The sequence below is a fragment of the Candoia aspera genome, chromosome 1 (genome assembly GCF_035149785.1).
Source record: "Candoia aspera isolate rCanAsp1 chromosome 1, rCanAsp1.hap2, whole genome shotgun sequence".
In the NCBI taxonomy this organism is placed as follows: Eukaryota; Metazoa; Chordata; class Lepidosauria; order Squamata; family Boidae; genus Candoia; species Candoia aspera.
In genome coordinates, this window is record NC_086153.1 from 306,045,433 (window position 1) to 306,060,934 (window position 15,502).

General features: G+C 36.4%; 1 protein-coding gene across 1 annotated transcript in view; it reads left to right on the forward strand.

The window, feature by feature from the left end:
• Window positions 1-3,082, forward strand: part of SLC24A4 (solute carrier family 24 member 4) — a 121,636-nt gene extending 118,554 nt beyond the window's left edge. Inside the window, exons 15-17 of the mRNA XM_063290247.1 lie at window positions 260-372; window positions 1,265-1,330; window positions 2,326-3,082. Coding sequence (XP_063146317.1) covers window positions 260-372; window positions 1,265-1,330; window positions 2,326-2,478 — 332 coding nt within the window. The 3' untranslated portion in view covers window positions 2,479-3,082. The remainder of the gene's footprint in view (window positions 1-259; window positions 373-1,264; window positions 1,331-2,325) is intronic.
• The last annotated feature ends 12,420 nt before the right edge of the window (window positions 3,083-15,502 follow it).

The window sequence follows — 15,502 nt, forward strand, 5'->3', positions numbered from 1 at the left end:
CATACTTTGATTTTAAACCCATTTACAGTATATACTTAACTTGCCTTTCCCCTTAATTATAAATAATTGTTTATGGCACTGTGAAGAATTATTGAAGGGATCCATGGCCAAATTATAATATACAATTAAACTCATTGCCTCTAGATGTGGCCTTTCTTTGTAGAGGGGATAAGCTTATTCCCCTCTGCTTCTTGCCTGTTGTAAAATAAACCATTGCTTGAATCAAAATGGTTTGAATTGTGAAATGTTTATTTTTCAGGATTGGGTGACATGGCAGTGTCCAATACAATTGGAAGCAATGTGTTTGACATTCTTGTGGGCCTTGGAGTACCATGGGGCTTACAGACTATGGTGGTTAATTATGGCTCAAACGTATGTATCCAGATGTAAATAAATCTGTTCAAATTTCTTGTCAGAGCAAATATGGTTGAAGAAAACCATTATTTTGGCATAGTTTAGTTGAAATCAGCTTTCCCCAGCTTAATTATCTGTAGATGCATTGTGAGCTGGGACAAGAGCTCCCGGTATTCTCAGCTAGACTTTGACCATGATAGCTAGCAATGCCGGGAATTGCAGTCAGGCCATATTGGAATTGTGCAAAGGTTCAGAAAAGCTACCCTAAATATTAGGATCTTCAGACAAATCTATGTGCAAATATTCAGTAAAACTCCAACCTAGCTCTTTCTTGGCCAAGGTTATAGCTGGCCCAGAAATAAAATGGCAAGACATCTCAGAAGCATGTATAGTACACAGAGGCCTCTGTAATGTGTTTTATATTTCTCAGGGGCATCCAATAGGAACCAATACTATCTCACAAAATCTCTTAATTGTTTCTTGTTGTTTTGTTACTGTGTCTCTTGAGGCCTCCCCAATTGCCAATAGGTTCTCAGTATAATTCTTTACCTTTGACTTGATAGCTTTGTTCTCTCTAACGTTGTTAAAGAATTATCATAATGAATGTGCTCCCCTCAAAAGTGTTCAACTGCTTCCTTTGCATTTTGGATTCCTGAATGGATCTTCCCTCTGAAAGAAGCCTAGTTTGCAAAATTCAGTCTGCTTTCTTCTGCTTTTTAAACAAGTCCTTTTTTAAATGACATTTATCAGAAAATGCCTGTTATCATATGAGCAGACTTTTCCTGTTGACTTGCTTGGGGATGAAATCATGAGGATTGCCCTGTCTTATATAGAAACAGCAATTTTCTAGTTATTGTATTCTTGAGATCTGACAAATATTTTAAATCTATATTTTTCCTGATTTTCATAGGTTAAGATAAACAGCAAAGGACTAGTTTACTCTGTTGTGCTTCTCCTGGGGTCTGTAGCTCTTACTGTAAGTGAACTGTTGTACTTATTTCTGCATCCAGTCATATTAATGCAACATATCTAGGGATGGGATAAAACTTATTTAATATCTAACATATATTTGTCATGCAAAATGTACTACTATTATTTAGTCAACATATCCATTTAACAGACTTTACAAATCAGTTGTATTATTAAAAAAAACATACATTGGTGAAAATAACATATGAAAAGGCCTTTGGCTGGAAAAATAAATGGCTTTAAAACTTGCAAAAATATATACATTAAAAAAGCATATACAAATTAAAACCTTGGTTTAACAGTACATTCAGGTTATATGATGTCTACTGAATCTGAATTTATGACCTCCTCTCAATTTATGTCATTTGAGAAATTACTTAAGTGACATAAATAGTGCCATTTCCAGTAAAACCTGGATTTAACAGACAACTTTTAGCAGTCACCTCCTCAATTTAACAGACAGTAAATGGGGGTGAACATTGTTTGTTGTATCTCCTCTAAACTGAGGTCCAATATGTATGTAAAGAAGAACACCCAAGAACTTATGAAATAGAAAAAGATGGAATAAAATCAAGGTGTGAGGAATAAAAAAAAACGGAGAGATGACAGAGTGAAACTAGATATGACTATAATGCAATAATTAAAACTCTTAGGCAGTTTGTTCAGAGAGCTTAGCAATTTTTTATACTAACTCTTAATTGAAATCTATGAAGCATCCCAAGAGACTTACTTCTTGATATTTGTACAACACTTAAAACAACATGCTGGATTGCTACCTAATTAAAAAAAATCAAGTATGTGAATCATAAAACACTCCTTTCCCCCTGTAAGTCTTCAAATAACTCCTCCATCCCACAAACATTTTATACTATAGAACTTAGAGTTTCTCCTGTCATAAAGGTCATGGAAATCAGTTTCCTTTTATGATTTTTGAAGTTCTCATTTAGCCTATAGCATATATTGCCTTCAATCTTAAATAATTCATTCCTCATATTCTTACAGGTTGGCGGGATCCACTTAAATAAATGGAAACTTGATAGGAAATTGGGCATCTATGTGCTCACCCTCTATGCCATTTTCTTGTGTTTCTCGATACTGATAGAGTTTAATGTCTTCACTTTTGTCAACTTTCCAATGTGCCGAGAAGATGACTGAGAAGTAAAGCCAAGAGGTGTCATATGGGTCTACTGTGCTATAAATGTCAGGAGACATTTTACACTTCAACTTGCTTCTTAACCAAAATCTCAGTGTCTTTCCTGCTTCATCAACTTAGAAGCAATTTACCTGGGAGGAAAGCACATGTTTCTTTGATAACACACAAGCTCAAGACTACTAAAGCTGCATCATCTCTTCCTCCTCCTCCTCCTCCTCCTCCTCCTCTTTCTTCTTCAGGTACCCTCATTCAGCTGTACTTCTTCATGCAGCTCTGTATGAGGCTTTAAAGGATGGTGCCTCGTTTCAGTTTCCACTCTGGTTTGAGCATCATCACTATCAAATTGACATCACGTCTGCCGTGGAAACACATTTTCCATTTCATGGCATGTGGTTCTTCAAAGAAGAGGAAAAGAACATAAATTCAGGATTTTACCCTGGCTCATTTCAAGGATCTCAGCTATGGGCTGTCATGCGGTTACATGCTTATATGCATGAAAAACCTTGGTTTTTCCTCTTTAAATGCTCCATGTATAGAGGAGTTTCACTGATGCTGAGGAGATCATCTTCAATAGTAATTTATCATCTTTTGAAAATGTTTTTGAAAGACACAACAATTTTACTAAGAAAAAAGAGGAAAATGATAATACAGAATTATGATCATGTCATTCTAAAAATTATGGAACTTAAAATATGGCAAACTGGATAAATATCTGTACTTGAAAAAGATGAAATTGTTCTACAGTCAGTGAAGAATAATGGATAATATCTAGAATAAATACATATGGAATATTAAGCTGACAAGTAAAAAATAGCACCAGCACCAGTAAGTGCATACTCTGATCTTACAGGAAAATGGAAAATTAAAATCTTGGGTGCTCAATAACTGATTGTAAAGGTAATAATCTGGGGGGGGAAAGTGTATAATTGAGATGCCTTCCAAGTCTTCACAAGTGAACTATGGATTTGGAGGTGTTTATATATATATATCTATATATTTGTGTGTGTATGTGCTTGCGTGCACATGTGCACACACACTGAACAATAATTGTACAATCCCCAGTTTTATCTTGTTTCAAAACCAGAAAGGTTGATTGCATGAAAACTGGCCAGCAGAACATGGAAAAAAAGTCTGCTAGCTTTTGAAAACTAGTACCTGCATGTACATTGAGATAATTGTACAACATGGTTCAGTGTGCACAGATGTTCTTCTGAGGTGTGTGAGTGAGGTCTGATTCAATCCAAATGTTTAAATTATTTCAGAAAATAAATTTGATTCAGACATCTGAATCAATTCAAACAGAACCTCAAACTGGAATGGATTCTATTAGGACCAATTCAGGCCTTTAAAGTGCATGTGTGCATGTGAGGAAAATATTCAAATCCGTGTGAATTGATTTAGATGCATTTTGTTCATGTCCCTTCAATTTATTGAGTTAATCTGATGCTTTGAATCAGTATGAGTTGATTCAAAGCACTGAGTATTTGCACAGTTCATTTCCCTCAAACTTACTTGAACCCCCTTTTGGCCAAAAGCTCAGTCTCTCATCAAGCCTTGACAATCTTGAGTCAGCTGATCCTGGGAACTTTTGCATACTTCACTATTTGTCCAATAAAATGTTTGAGAAAAAAACTAAATAATTAAATCTGAAAGTTTTCACTTTAGGCAATCTTGCATGGAAAAAAACAAAAACAAAAAGTCAGAATATCTATAAGAATGCAATAACAATCATTGCCATTATATTCTCATTATCTTGGAGTTAAATTCTTAGTTCACTAGAGCATAATAATCTGTTTTTCCCCTATCACTAGTATGTGTGTATATATAATATACACTATAATATACTTGGGTATTTATGAATATAATGGAAAGGAGAACTCAGTCTATGAAATATAAACTTCGGATGATTTGGGATATATGAACACAGCAGGGAGGAAGGATAAATCCCACTTCTTTCTGTGCTCCTCTTGTACAATACCTGACACAAGGATATGGGTTTTCCCAAGATGCAACCACTGCCTCGCTTTATAAGCTTCACGAGAAATACAAAAAGATAAAATGCAAATCACAGACATCTCCCATTGTCAGTTCTAAGTCAATAATGGTGATTCCATCTCATTCATCAAAAACATTGACACTTTTCAAATGCTATTAAAATGCTGATGAATGCAGTTTTTATAGAAGCACAAGTTATCTTTGTACATAATTTATTTTTTTAATCTTCTTTGCTAAGTAAAATATACTGAATGGCTGAAAGATTTTATGAATTTCAAACCATATTAAATATATTTTTGCATGCATAAACATTAGGCAAAATTCCAAAGAGCAGAGCACTGCACCTGTCAGAAAGAGATAAGATTTTTTCCAAGGAACTTGAAAACTCCTTGTATTATCACTTACAGATTGTTGAGGATTGGACAGATACCCCAGCAGATTAACAATATCTCTGTTCACAAATCAGGCTGTTCCCAACTCAAGCTGCTACAGTATGATATTCCTCCCAGAGGTCAAATTTTAATTTTATCCCGTGCTGTCCAGTTCACACACTAAACCGTATTTTATTGTTTATATCACAAACAGTTGGATTCATACAACGTATTAAGCCATAAATAAGGATTACAAATCCCAGTGGCTGGATTTACACTAAGAAAAAAACCATACAAATTCACATTATAATGTAAGGTAATATATTGGATGAAGCCAATCACAATGTCCAGAAATCATGAGTTCTCAGTAACTACAGGAATACTTCTCAAAAAGGAGGGAGAATATGAAAGAGCAAAAAAGCTTGCCCTAAAATGCCTAGCTCCCTGATAAAATGGAGATAAATAATAGGGATCAAATATAAGATTACATATAGGTATGTTCCTTTGTCTGTTGTCTGCAGCATTCACTATAAATGAGCAATGAGACTATATCACTTAACCTCAAACACAATTCTCAAGGAACCAGATTACACGGTTATTTCACATGACGTGTTTGCAGCAGTAGCAAAAAGCCAGTCTTCCATAAGGTGGAACGTATAAAGATCATGTTTACATATGCATAACTTCAGTCTGTGATAATGTTCCCATATACCTGGCTGTCACATTCACAGGTTGCTTTTAGGGGTACTCCCCAAAATGCATTGTGTGAGAGTGCTCAAAATGCAGTTGCAGAATGATGAGATGTTTTATAATCAAATTTGTGCATGCATATCTGAACCAGTCCAGAGGCATTTACATATCTGTACAATATCGGGGGAGAGGTTCAAAGGTATTTTTGTGTCATTCATGCCTTTTGAGTTATTTCTTCCCATTCTTATGCATTCAAATTGCACAGAATCATAGTTCATTTTTAAAATCAAATTGTACACGCAACATTCATGGTACTGAAAAATGCTGTGTAAATAAGATTATTTTTTAAAAAATTGCTATTAACTGATATAAGGCATTCACTATTCATTCCAAACAGAGTTTTACACAAAGGGAGAAATTCTAAATCTTCTTTTGCTCTCTGTAATTAATATCAGTATTAATAAAGATGGCAACTGAAACCCACAAATCAGCTTTAGTGTAATAGTAAGTGTCAGAAGAATTTCCTCCTTCCTAAGGTTGGCACAACCAAGCCAGAAATGACATACTTTGCCCTTTATGCCTGGAAAAATAACAGACAAGGATTTTTCCTCTAAGAGCCATTAAATGACCACTTACATCTGGTTTAAGAGTGGTTGTAGATCCAATCCTGTCTGATACAAAGTAAGCAACTTTTTAAAATCTGTTTTTAATAGTAATTTTATTAACAATTACAACTGCAATGATAAAAAAACTAATGCAAACTAGAAAAAGAAAAAGAAGGAATAGAAGGTGCTGAAAAGAAAATAGAAAAGAAATATATAAAGAAATGACTTCCCCTTATGACCTCCCCCTTCATCAGAGCTATAAACAATTTTAATAACTTGTCACCTTCTCTTAAAATAAAACAAATGATCTTTTCTTCCTATATCCCATCTCTTATCTATAAACAAATCCTTAAAAACCTTGTCATTTCAGTCCTGATCAGCAAAAGTCCATTAAGGGTTACCAGAGATAACAACATATCTATTTTAACCTTGATCAGGTAAACCAATTTTATATTCTTTCCTTTTACTTTTAACAATCCTGATCTTTAGTCCCTTCAGATAATGTCCTAAAACTTGATTTCTTTTCATTTTTCCTTTGTTCCTTCTCACAAAATTCTTCAAAGCTTTAACAAGCCTCTTTTGTAAATCCAATATGGGAAGATTATCCAGGTCACTCTCTTGGTTTGTTGTTTGTGTATCCCTTTTAATTATTAAGACATCAGCCAATTCCTTTTGTATGTCCAGTGTAGCATCTTTTTCCATATCATTCTTGTAGCTTGTCATTTTTAAATCCACTTTCAGATCAGTCTCAGTCTTGTCAGGTAGAACTGGTTCCTCTTCCATAACATCTTTTAAACACAATCTATCCTTAGAGGCAGACACCCTTAAAATTAACTTCTGGGTCCATTGCTTAAAAATATCCTTCAGTATGTTAAATGTTAAAATATTTTGCTCCATTCTGTATTTGTAAGTCAAATTTAAGTTTTCTTCTCCTTTAATTGTAATCTTTAGTTCCTTCTAGTTCCCTCTGGTGTCCAACCTTCAAAGTCCAATCCTATCTTTTTTTTTTTAAAGAATTCAAAACAAATGTATTTTCCCACAGGAAGGATTCTTATAATTCATTCCAAAATCTTTCAAATTTATCCTGACCCTTAGTTGGTTTGTAACTTTCTAAAATCAAAGTTTTAATCACCCTTTTGCTGTTTATTCCAGAAAAAAAAATTAAGTCCTTAAACTTGTATTTGAAACTTCTTTTGCTAAGGATTGAAGGAAACTCACCCAGTGCTGTAAAACTTGTCAATCCAAAAGTTCCTAATGGCTGAAAAGCAGTTAACAAGCAATTTCCAGAAGTAATTAGAAAAGGAAGTATGTGGACTCAGTTTCCTTAAAGGTACTGACCATGGTTTGAGCAAGTTGGCTATTCCCTCATCTCCCAGAGTTCTAAACCTGCCAGAGACTGCTGTCTTGCAGTCTCCTTGTGAGGAGCAACTGCATGGAGCACTTGTGGGTGATCTCAAGTCATCTCATTGTCCGGAGAGGAATTATGAACAGCCAATCTACTCGCCTGCTGTTAATTCTGCCACGGTCATCAGCTCAGCTTTTAATGGAGCTGTCTTCAGTTCACCATTTCTTCCTTGGGAGTCCCAATCCTTTTAAAATCTGAGAGGAACTCAACAGCAGCAGATGCCAGACAGAGAAAGGGAAGCAATTCCTTACAGAGCATATGGTTCAGTGATGGATTTCATTTCCGTAACATGTACTGATAGCTGAACTTGGAAGGTTATAAAGAGGGAACAAGGTAATATAGTTCCTTCTACTAGGAAAAGCATTGTTGAAGCATTTCTCATTGTCAGCACTTTAATATGGTATTTTCAGCATTTTACACAAGGGGACAGTAGTCTTCCTGAACAGAATGTATAAGGGTTTGTATATTTAGACTGCACTGTATCTGAAGTAATAGGTGTGACTACAATACCTCTCCCTCTTGGTTTGATTCGATAAATTATTATAAACACTATAAGTAATGCCCAAAATATTCGTTATTCACAGACTTGAGGTTTTGCATTATAGCATCAGAGGAAACTTCTAAACAATATTTAACCTTGGGTAACTCGCTTTCTGTTCCAAGTTTTCTATGAATGCCATAATCCAGAACAAGACTGAATGGTGAAGACATGAGATACAAGAAGATGCATGACATTCTTGTACCGTTCTCTCATTGTAGAGAAGGGGAGGTGTGGTTCCTTGCCCACTTCTTTCTTCTTGGACTTCATAAGTGTATTTACACCCCAGCAAGCTACAAACTCTAGACATGAATCTAACTGGTTGTGGCAAAATGATTCAAAAATCCCTGTGCTTTAAGAAATCTGTTTGGATCACAAAATCTTACTGCCCTCAGATGTTGATTTGTTCCTGGGTCTGTTGTATTGCTGATTCTTTTAGACAGGCAGCAATACAGTTAGCTTAATAATAGGTTATTATATTAGCTATATCTTTAAAAATAACCACTGAGGTGAGCTATGTTCACCTGTCTGCTTGACGCAGGGTATCTTGAACTAAGGTATATCCATCGGGCAGCTGTTCAGCCTCTGCTTCAAGACCTCCAGCAATTGAGAGCTCACCAGCCTTCTAAATAATTGGTTCAGTTGCCAAATTTCTTTCATTTTCAATATCCCCTCAACACATTTTATTCCCCCCCACACACACACATACGATTTGCCAAATTAAAAATATATGTCACAAGACAGTGAAGAGAAGTACGTATAGTAATTTTATGTTGAGAGTTCTCATAATAAATTATGTGATTACAAACAATCCATATGATTAAGCCCATTGTGAGCTTTTGGATACACCAAGTCCACCCATATTTTTAAAACAGTTGGTCGAGAATTTCCAACTTGGTCTCAGATTCCTGCTTTGCATTTTTTATGCGATGAATTAGTGCTTGTGATCTAAAAATAAAATACAGTGTTTTGACATTTTTCCTGTCAGTACAATGTAATACCAAGAATTTAGCTGCGCCATTTCTCACAAACCAGGAAGAACTTGCTTTACCTCCAATAAAGACAAACAGGTAGGCTTATTAGAGAAAGCTCACTAAGTGTTCAGTGAAACAACATTCATTTCACCATATTATAAATTAAATTATGGCCGTATTGTCCTAAATATTCAATAGCACAGGTTAAGATATTTTATTCCTTTCATCCTTGCAGACAGTTTTCTAAGAGAACAGATATGCTTGTGTTTATATATTCCTTTTGTTATTGTATCCAGCACTGTAAATAGATTTTTGTCTTTTTTTTTCTTTCTATAAATCCTGTTTTTTGTTTTTATTTTAGGAATTTATATCCTTACTTTCATATTAGTTTCAGGGCAGTTAACAGACTATACGAATAGACACATTAAGAAGCAATTTGAACGGAATCAAAATGGGGCAAGATAAAAAATCTGTGCAATAAGAAAGGGAAAGTTTGTCTCTCAAGCCACTTCAATTCTCCCTTTTAAAAAAAACCTCTCCAAAAGGTATGTTTCCAGCCTCAACTATCTCAAAATATCCAGCAAAGCAGAATGCTTTAAGCTGTTATTTTTTTGTTATAAATTTCTGCTAGAGGCCTGACCCTAATCCTATGGTTGGAAAATGTACTCCAGACTGTAAGGGCATCCAACTTGGACAAGTACTGCAAGACCGAGCTTCAGTTTTGTGGTTGTGTTTATTTTCCTGACTTGTGATGATCTGCCTTCTGATCCTGGAATGCAAGTTAGCCTGGAAGAGAGTTGGCCCACATTCCATTTGATCAGTTTTTTCCCCTTCTTTATCATTCATTGTCGTGCCAAGTTTCTTTTCTTTTTATATTATTTCTTATATTCATTCTAGTTATAACATCTAAGCAACAACTTTCTCAAGTAATTATTGTATTTATCATTTGATTTGAGTTCTTCTTTGCCTTTCTCCTTGAGTAAGGATTCATAGTGGCTAATGTAAAAAGCAAAACAAACCTAACAACTAAAATCAATATATAATTTAAAGCCTGGGGAAAGAGATGTGTCTTTGTTCAGTAGATTTTGAAGCAAATATGAAAAGAAGATTCCCATTTATATATATTTTTAAAATCATTTTAATACTGACTGTGGTTCAGAAAGTTGTATTCACTTTACCAAAATTAACCAATTGTGAATATTACAATTGGAACTTGTCCTTACTGCTTCTTTTTAACGTTCAGTGACCTGTCATTTTTCATCAAAATGAAGATATTAAATTTCAGTAGACCTTTGGGTTAGTATTTAATTATAAATACTGTCGTAAGTGTTCATATTAATGCAAGAAATACCGTCAAGCAGAAGATGAATGTTTGTACCCATGTGAACCAAAGACTTACCCTATTAAAATTATAGCACCTTAAAATTTAAATTGCAGAGGGCTTCCTTTGCTCCTTCATTTCCAAACTATCTCAGACTGTGTGACTGCCATATTTAAGGATAGTAGAGTTTGTGCAGATTGAACTTTTATAAAATACTGGCTTGTATGCAGACATAAGTCAGGTTAGGCTCTCAAAATCAACAGACTCCGCTAAGACCGAATTCAGTTGTTTTAGTTGTCTTAAGTTTAAACCTGGAAATAACCCAGCATATAAAAGCTAAGCAGTTTCAGCTTTGTTATTTGTGCCATTTAACTTCAACAGAGCAAAAAAAGGACACAAGATCTAAACTAATGATCTAGAAAATCACTGTCTAGCACGAGAGTAACATACGCAGCTCAGTTTCCTAAAAATACCGTATTTAGGTAGTTGCATGTAATCTTTATTACCATCCTCAGAACATCTAAACATGCAGTCTCCAGAAGTGGTGATAAACTTCATGCTATCAGATAATCCTTAACATAATGACAAATCCAGTAATGAATCTCAGCACATTTTTGGAGATCTGGAATGGGGGTGGGGGAAGACAGGAGGAGGGAGCTGCAAGGTGAAAAAGGGGCCCTAACGCATGATGTGCCTGAACTAAGAGTACGCCGTCAAATAACAAAGCTTAAACTTAATTGTTTTCTAAGTCACTTGAAAATCACTAGTTGTCTTAGTAGATATATTTTGTTCTTCTATGAATCAAAGTGCATGTGCAGCTCATATTTTAATAAATTATTTTCTCCTGTGCTGGCATCAACATCAAAGCCAGCACTGCATTTTGAATAGCTGGCTGCCGAGAGCAGGCACTAAGAAAGGCCCCTTTAAGTGAGACATTTTAAGGATAAATTAATACACTGTTCCAGTACCATCAGATGAAAAGTATGGGCCTTAAGATTCAACTTGATAGCTAACCCAGTTTGTGTCATCAGAAAATGAGGAGGGAAATTATTTACAGATAATTCTCATCTGATCAAAACCCTTTCTGCAGACCTGAATGGAAATTGTGGATAAGCTGTGATTCTAAGATCACCATCTGAGAACCTCTGACTTGAAGGACACCCTAATATTCCTGCATCTGCACATTGGATGGAAAGTAGGTTGGTAATAGGGAACCAACATTTCTCAGGGAAGTGCGTACTGTATATTCTTTCCAATCTTTTAATTTGCTCTTCTGAAACTTACATCAAATAAGCTTCTAAGAACCTTGGCTTTCGTGGAGGATTGTTTGAAAACCACAGCCCAAGAACAGAGATGTTCACAGGACTGAAGGTTTTGATCAAAATGACAAATGCAGCATTGTACTGTTTTGACACAAGCACCAACCCTTTCATGCATATGTATAGCTTTCCAACTCACGTAGAAAAGGGGCAGAGCTTGCATGACAACTATGCAACCCTGCTTTTGTCATTTGCCTCCTGCCAGGGAGGCCTCCAGCCCCAGGCACCAGTAAATGGAAGCAAGGCCTTCAGGGTTTTGGTATATTAACACTGCAGATGATTCCTTTTTGTGTTGTCTTTGTGAAGCATGACATGTGCCCCCCCAGCTGCTGCTATCCCAAAATTCAAGCACTTTAAGCAAACAATTGTAATTGCTGGCCTCTTTTTGCTCCTGGAGAGAGATTAATTTCCCCAAAAAGAATATTGCCCTCTTAAATTCTGTCACCTCAATGTTCTTGATGATTAGTAGCCTTGAATTGTAGTGAAATCTAAAAATATTACAAGAGAGGTCAGATCCTCCAAAGAAGACCAGGGCCTTTCAGGGAATGAATTGTTGTTATTTACAGAAGGAGTATAATTTGTATTCATCAACCATATGTGTAAAATGTAAAAAAAAATGCAGTTCATCAGAAAACAACAGTTCTGTTCCCAAAAATGTGTTAAAATTCTCCACAAAGGTCTTTCTCTGTTGGGGGAGAGGAATCCCAGATGTTCACAAACACAGAATAATTCCTGTTTTGAAGAGGTTGTGCTCAATAGGTATTTACAGCCTGTTCATCCCAACTTGCAGGGTGATGGCCATACCTCTTCTGAAAAATGATGAGACATTTTACAGTGCTGCTGGGAGAATAGAAAGGACAACTTTGTAAACTGAATTACAGAGATATAATTATTATTTATTTTTTTCAATGACTGTGACCTTATGCACTGTGAATGCTTTTGTGATATGGGATTCTTTGTACAGATCTATATGTCATACTAAAAAAATCCAAAAGTGACAATTTATTGGACAATATTGGCATGAATATTGATTATTTTTATTGTGAAAAGAAGGGACAAAACCCAGTAGTTACTGTAAACAGAAGATTTATATTTAAAATAATAAACCTAGCAGTCAGTATTGACAGAAGAAAGAAAAAGAGATACATACATACTTATGTACACTGTTAATAAAATGTATAAAGACAACAGGAAAGTGGTATCAATGTTTTCTTGGAAAAATATGCTCAGATGTTTACAAAAAACAGCTGTCCCATGATGAAAGATATTCAGAAGCAATCTGCATCACTAACTTGCTCCCAAGGTGAAATTATTTTGAAAAGGTCATCATTTTTGTCACCAGCTAAATCATCATGATGGTTAGGAATTATCAGAACTGTAGTCTACCTCTTCTGAATGGTCTCAGGTTGGAAAAGGTCGTAAACATGAGAGCAAACCCAAGATGAAGCTCTATAGACTGGACCAATCTTAACTCTTGCTATTTGGCACAGCCCTTACTCCAGTAGAATTAAGGCTGGTTTAAGCAGTTTGAGGATCCAATGCATCACCAGAATCAAGATAGCCCACCCACAGTTCTAGATCAATACTGTAGATGAACGCCTGCAAAATGAGATCTTAAAATTATGGAATACCCACAGAACCTGAATTTAAAAAATTAAAATGTATCTTTCTTTTATTCATCCTGCAGTAAAATGCTTCTTCAGAGAATGATCCCCTTGGCCTGATCTATCCATTGGTTAACACAGAGTTGTGTTAGCCTATGAGTGTACCTCCCTGACATATCCCTTCAATCAGATCAACTCATTGGCTAGCACAGAGCTGCATTAAATAAGGGGTAGACCTGCCACTCAAAAACCCCACCTATGTCAGGGTTCACCTCTGGGCTTGGCATAAAATCACTGATCTCCAGCCACAGAAGACTTGGTTCAACTCCTCAGCTTGACTTGGCAAAGACTTATGGCCCAGCTACAGGTCTGCAACTGGGGGTGGGGGGAGCGGGGCATGTGCCCTAGATGCCATGCTGGGGGGGCACCAAAATGAACGCTTGGGGAGGTGCCAAAATAGGTGTGGAATCCATGTTTGCCTCAGGTGACACAGACCTTAGTTGTGGGCCTGCCCAGCTAGATTACAATTTTTATGGTAGATAAGAATAAATCCTCATGCATGGCCCATTACTTGAGTGCAAATATATCAGAGCGATAGGAATATACACACCCACACACATATATGGCTTGAAACACAAAGCATCTTCAACTCACCATTCTGGATTCTTGATGGGCAACTAGATCCCCGAGCCTGGCAGAGAACTGGGATAGCAGCAGCATATAGACAGTTTGTCCCTGGCTGCGCACCTCTGCTCATCCTTAACTGCTAGCTGCCACTACTCACCTGCCAACCCAAGAGTCAGATAAAGGTTCTCTGAGGAGAGGTGAAAGGGGAGAACCTGCCCTCTGCCAAAAAGACAAGGGTAGGACTAGGACCATAGGTTGAAATTAAAGAAAGGAAAATCAGGTGACTATTAGGAGGAATTCCATGAAGGTAAGAGCTGTCGTGCAGCGGAACAGCCTGCCTAAAGCAGTGATGATGTCTCAGTGGTGGATTTCAAATAGGGGCTGGATTGCCAACTTTTAGGGATGGTTTAGAGGATTTGTGCTTTGAGCAGGAGTTTGGACTAGATGAGCTATAAAGTCCCTTCCAGTTCTTACATTCTATGATTCTATGATCACTGTATGCAAACTGTAGATCCATTGAAGACATTTTCTTAAAAGCCCTTTGTCTCATCTCTTACTCTCTCCTAAAGTTTTCCAGCACTTCCACTTTTGAAAAGAAATAGTGAATGACATGTGAACACCCCTGGCTCTGCAAAGTGAAAAAGAAGATTAAGTTAACCTACAATCTCTGGCATTTCCACGTATAGATTGCTTTGCAAACAATTGTTTAAAGCAATCAAAACTCTTAATAATCATTTTTAAATAGGCCATTTTCATATCAAATAAAATACCTTTTAACAGGAATAGTAAAAACTATCATAAGTGGGGTTTAATATAATAAAAGACCGTCTTTAAAAGACTTGGGAAACATCCAGAAATAAGGTCCTATCTACCCAACCTACTGAGAATAGCTTTCCAGAGGCAAAATAGCACCACTGAAAAGACTCTTGTTACTCCCTGAGAAAGATGGAAGCAGCTTAACTAGATGGTCTAATAAAAGCTAAATAAAACCACCTGCAGCAGCAGCAGCAGCAGCAACAACAACAACAACACAGGACCCTACAATCCAAGCTTTTATGTCAAGTGTCTTCTCCTGGGGTGGAGCAGCATGTAAATATGTTGGCAATCAGAAACTGGTGAGACAGAGGTGGCATCTCTTTGAAGAGTTCCACACTGCTGTGAATGCAGGGAGCATTTTGAAGATAAGTAATAAAGACCCTTTGGCCACCTCATAAATGGAACCAAGTAAGGAGTACAATACCACTTACGGATCATCTTCAAACTAATTTTGAGGGACCAGAGAGTGGAAAAGCTGATGCTGTGAAGGTACCGTAATAATATCTTAAAGCCAAAGCCAATAATATATTCCTAACAGCTAGTTCCATATTATGTGAAGGAGTACTTTTGTCTGGCTTGATGTCCTTCCAATTCCATCTCACTGGGCAGTATGCTTTTTCTTTCTTAACTATAATTGGCTAAAGCTCCCTCATTTCTTTTCCATTACAGGTAGTCCTCACTTACCAACTGCCTCATTCAGTGACTGTTCAAAGTTACAACGGTGCTGAAAAAATAATTTTATGACATTGCCTGCATTTATG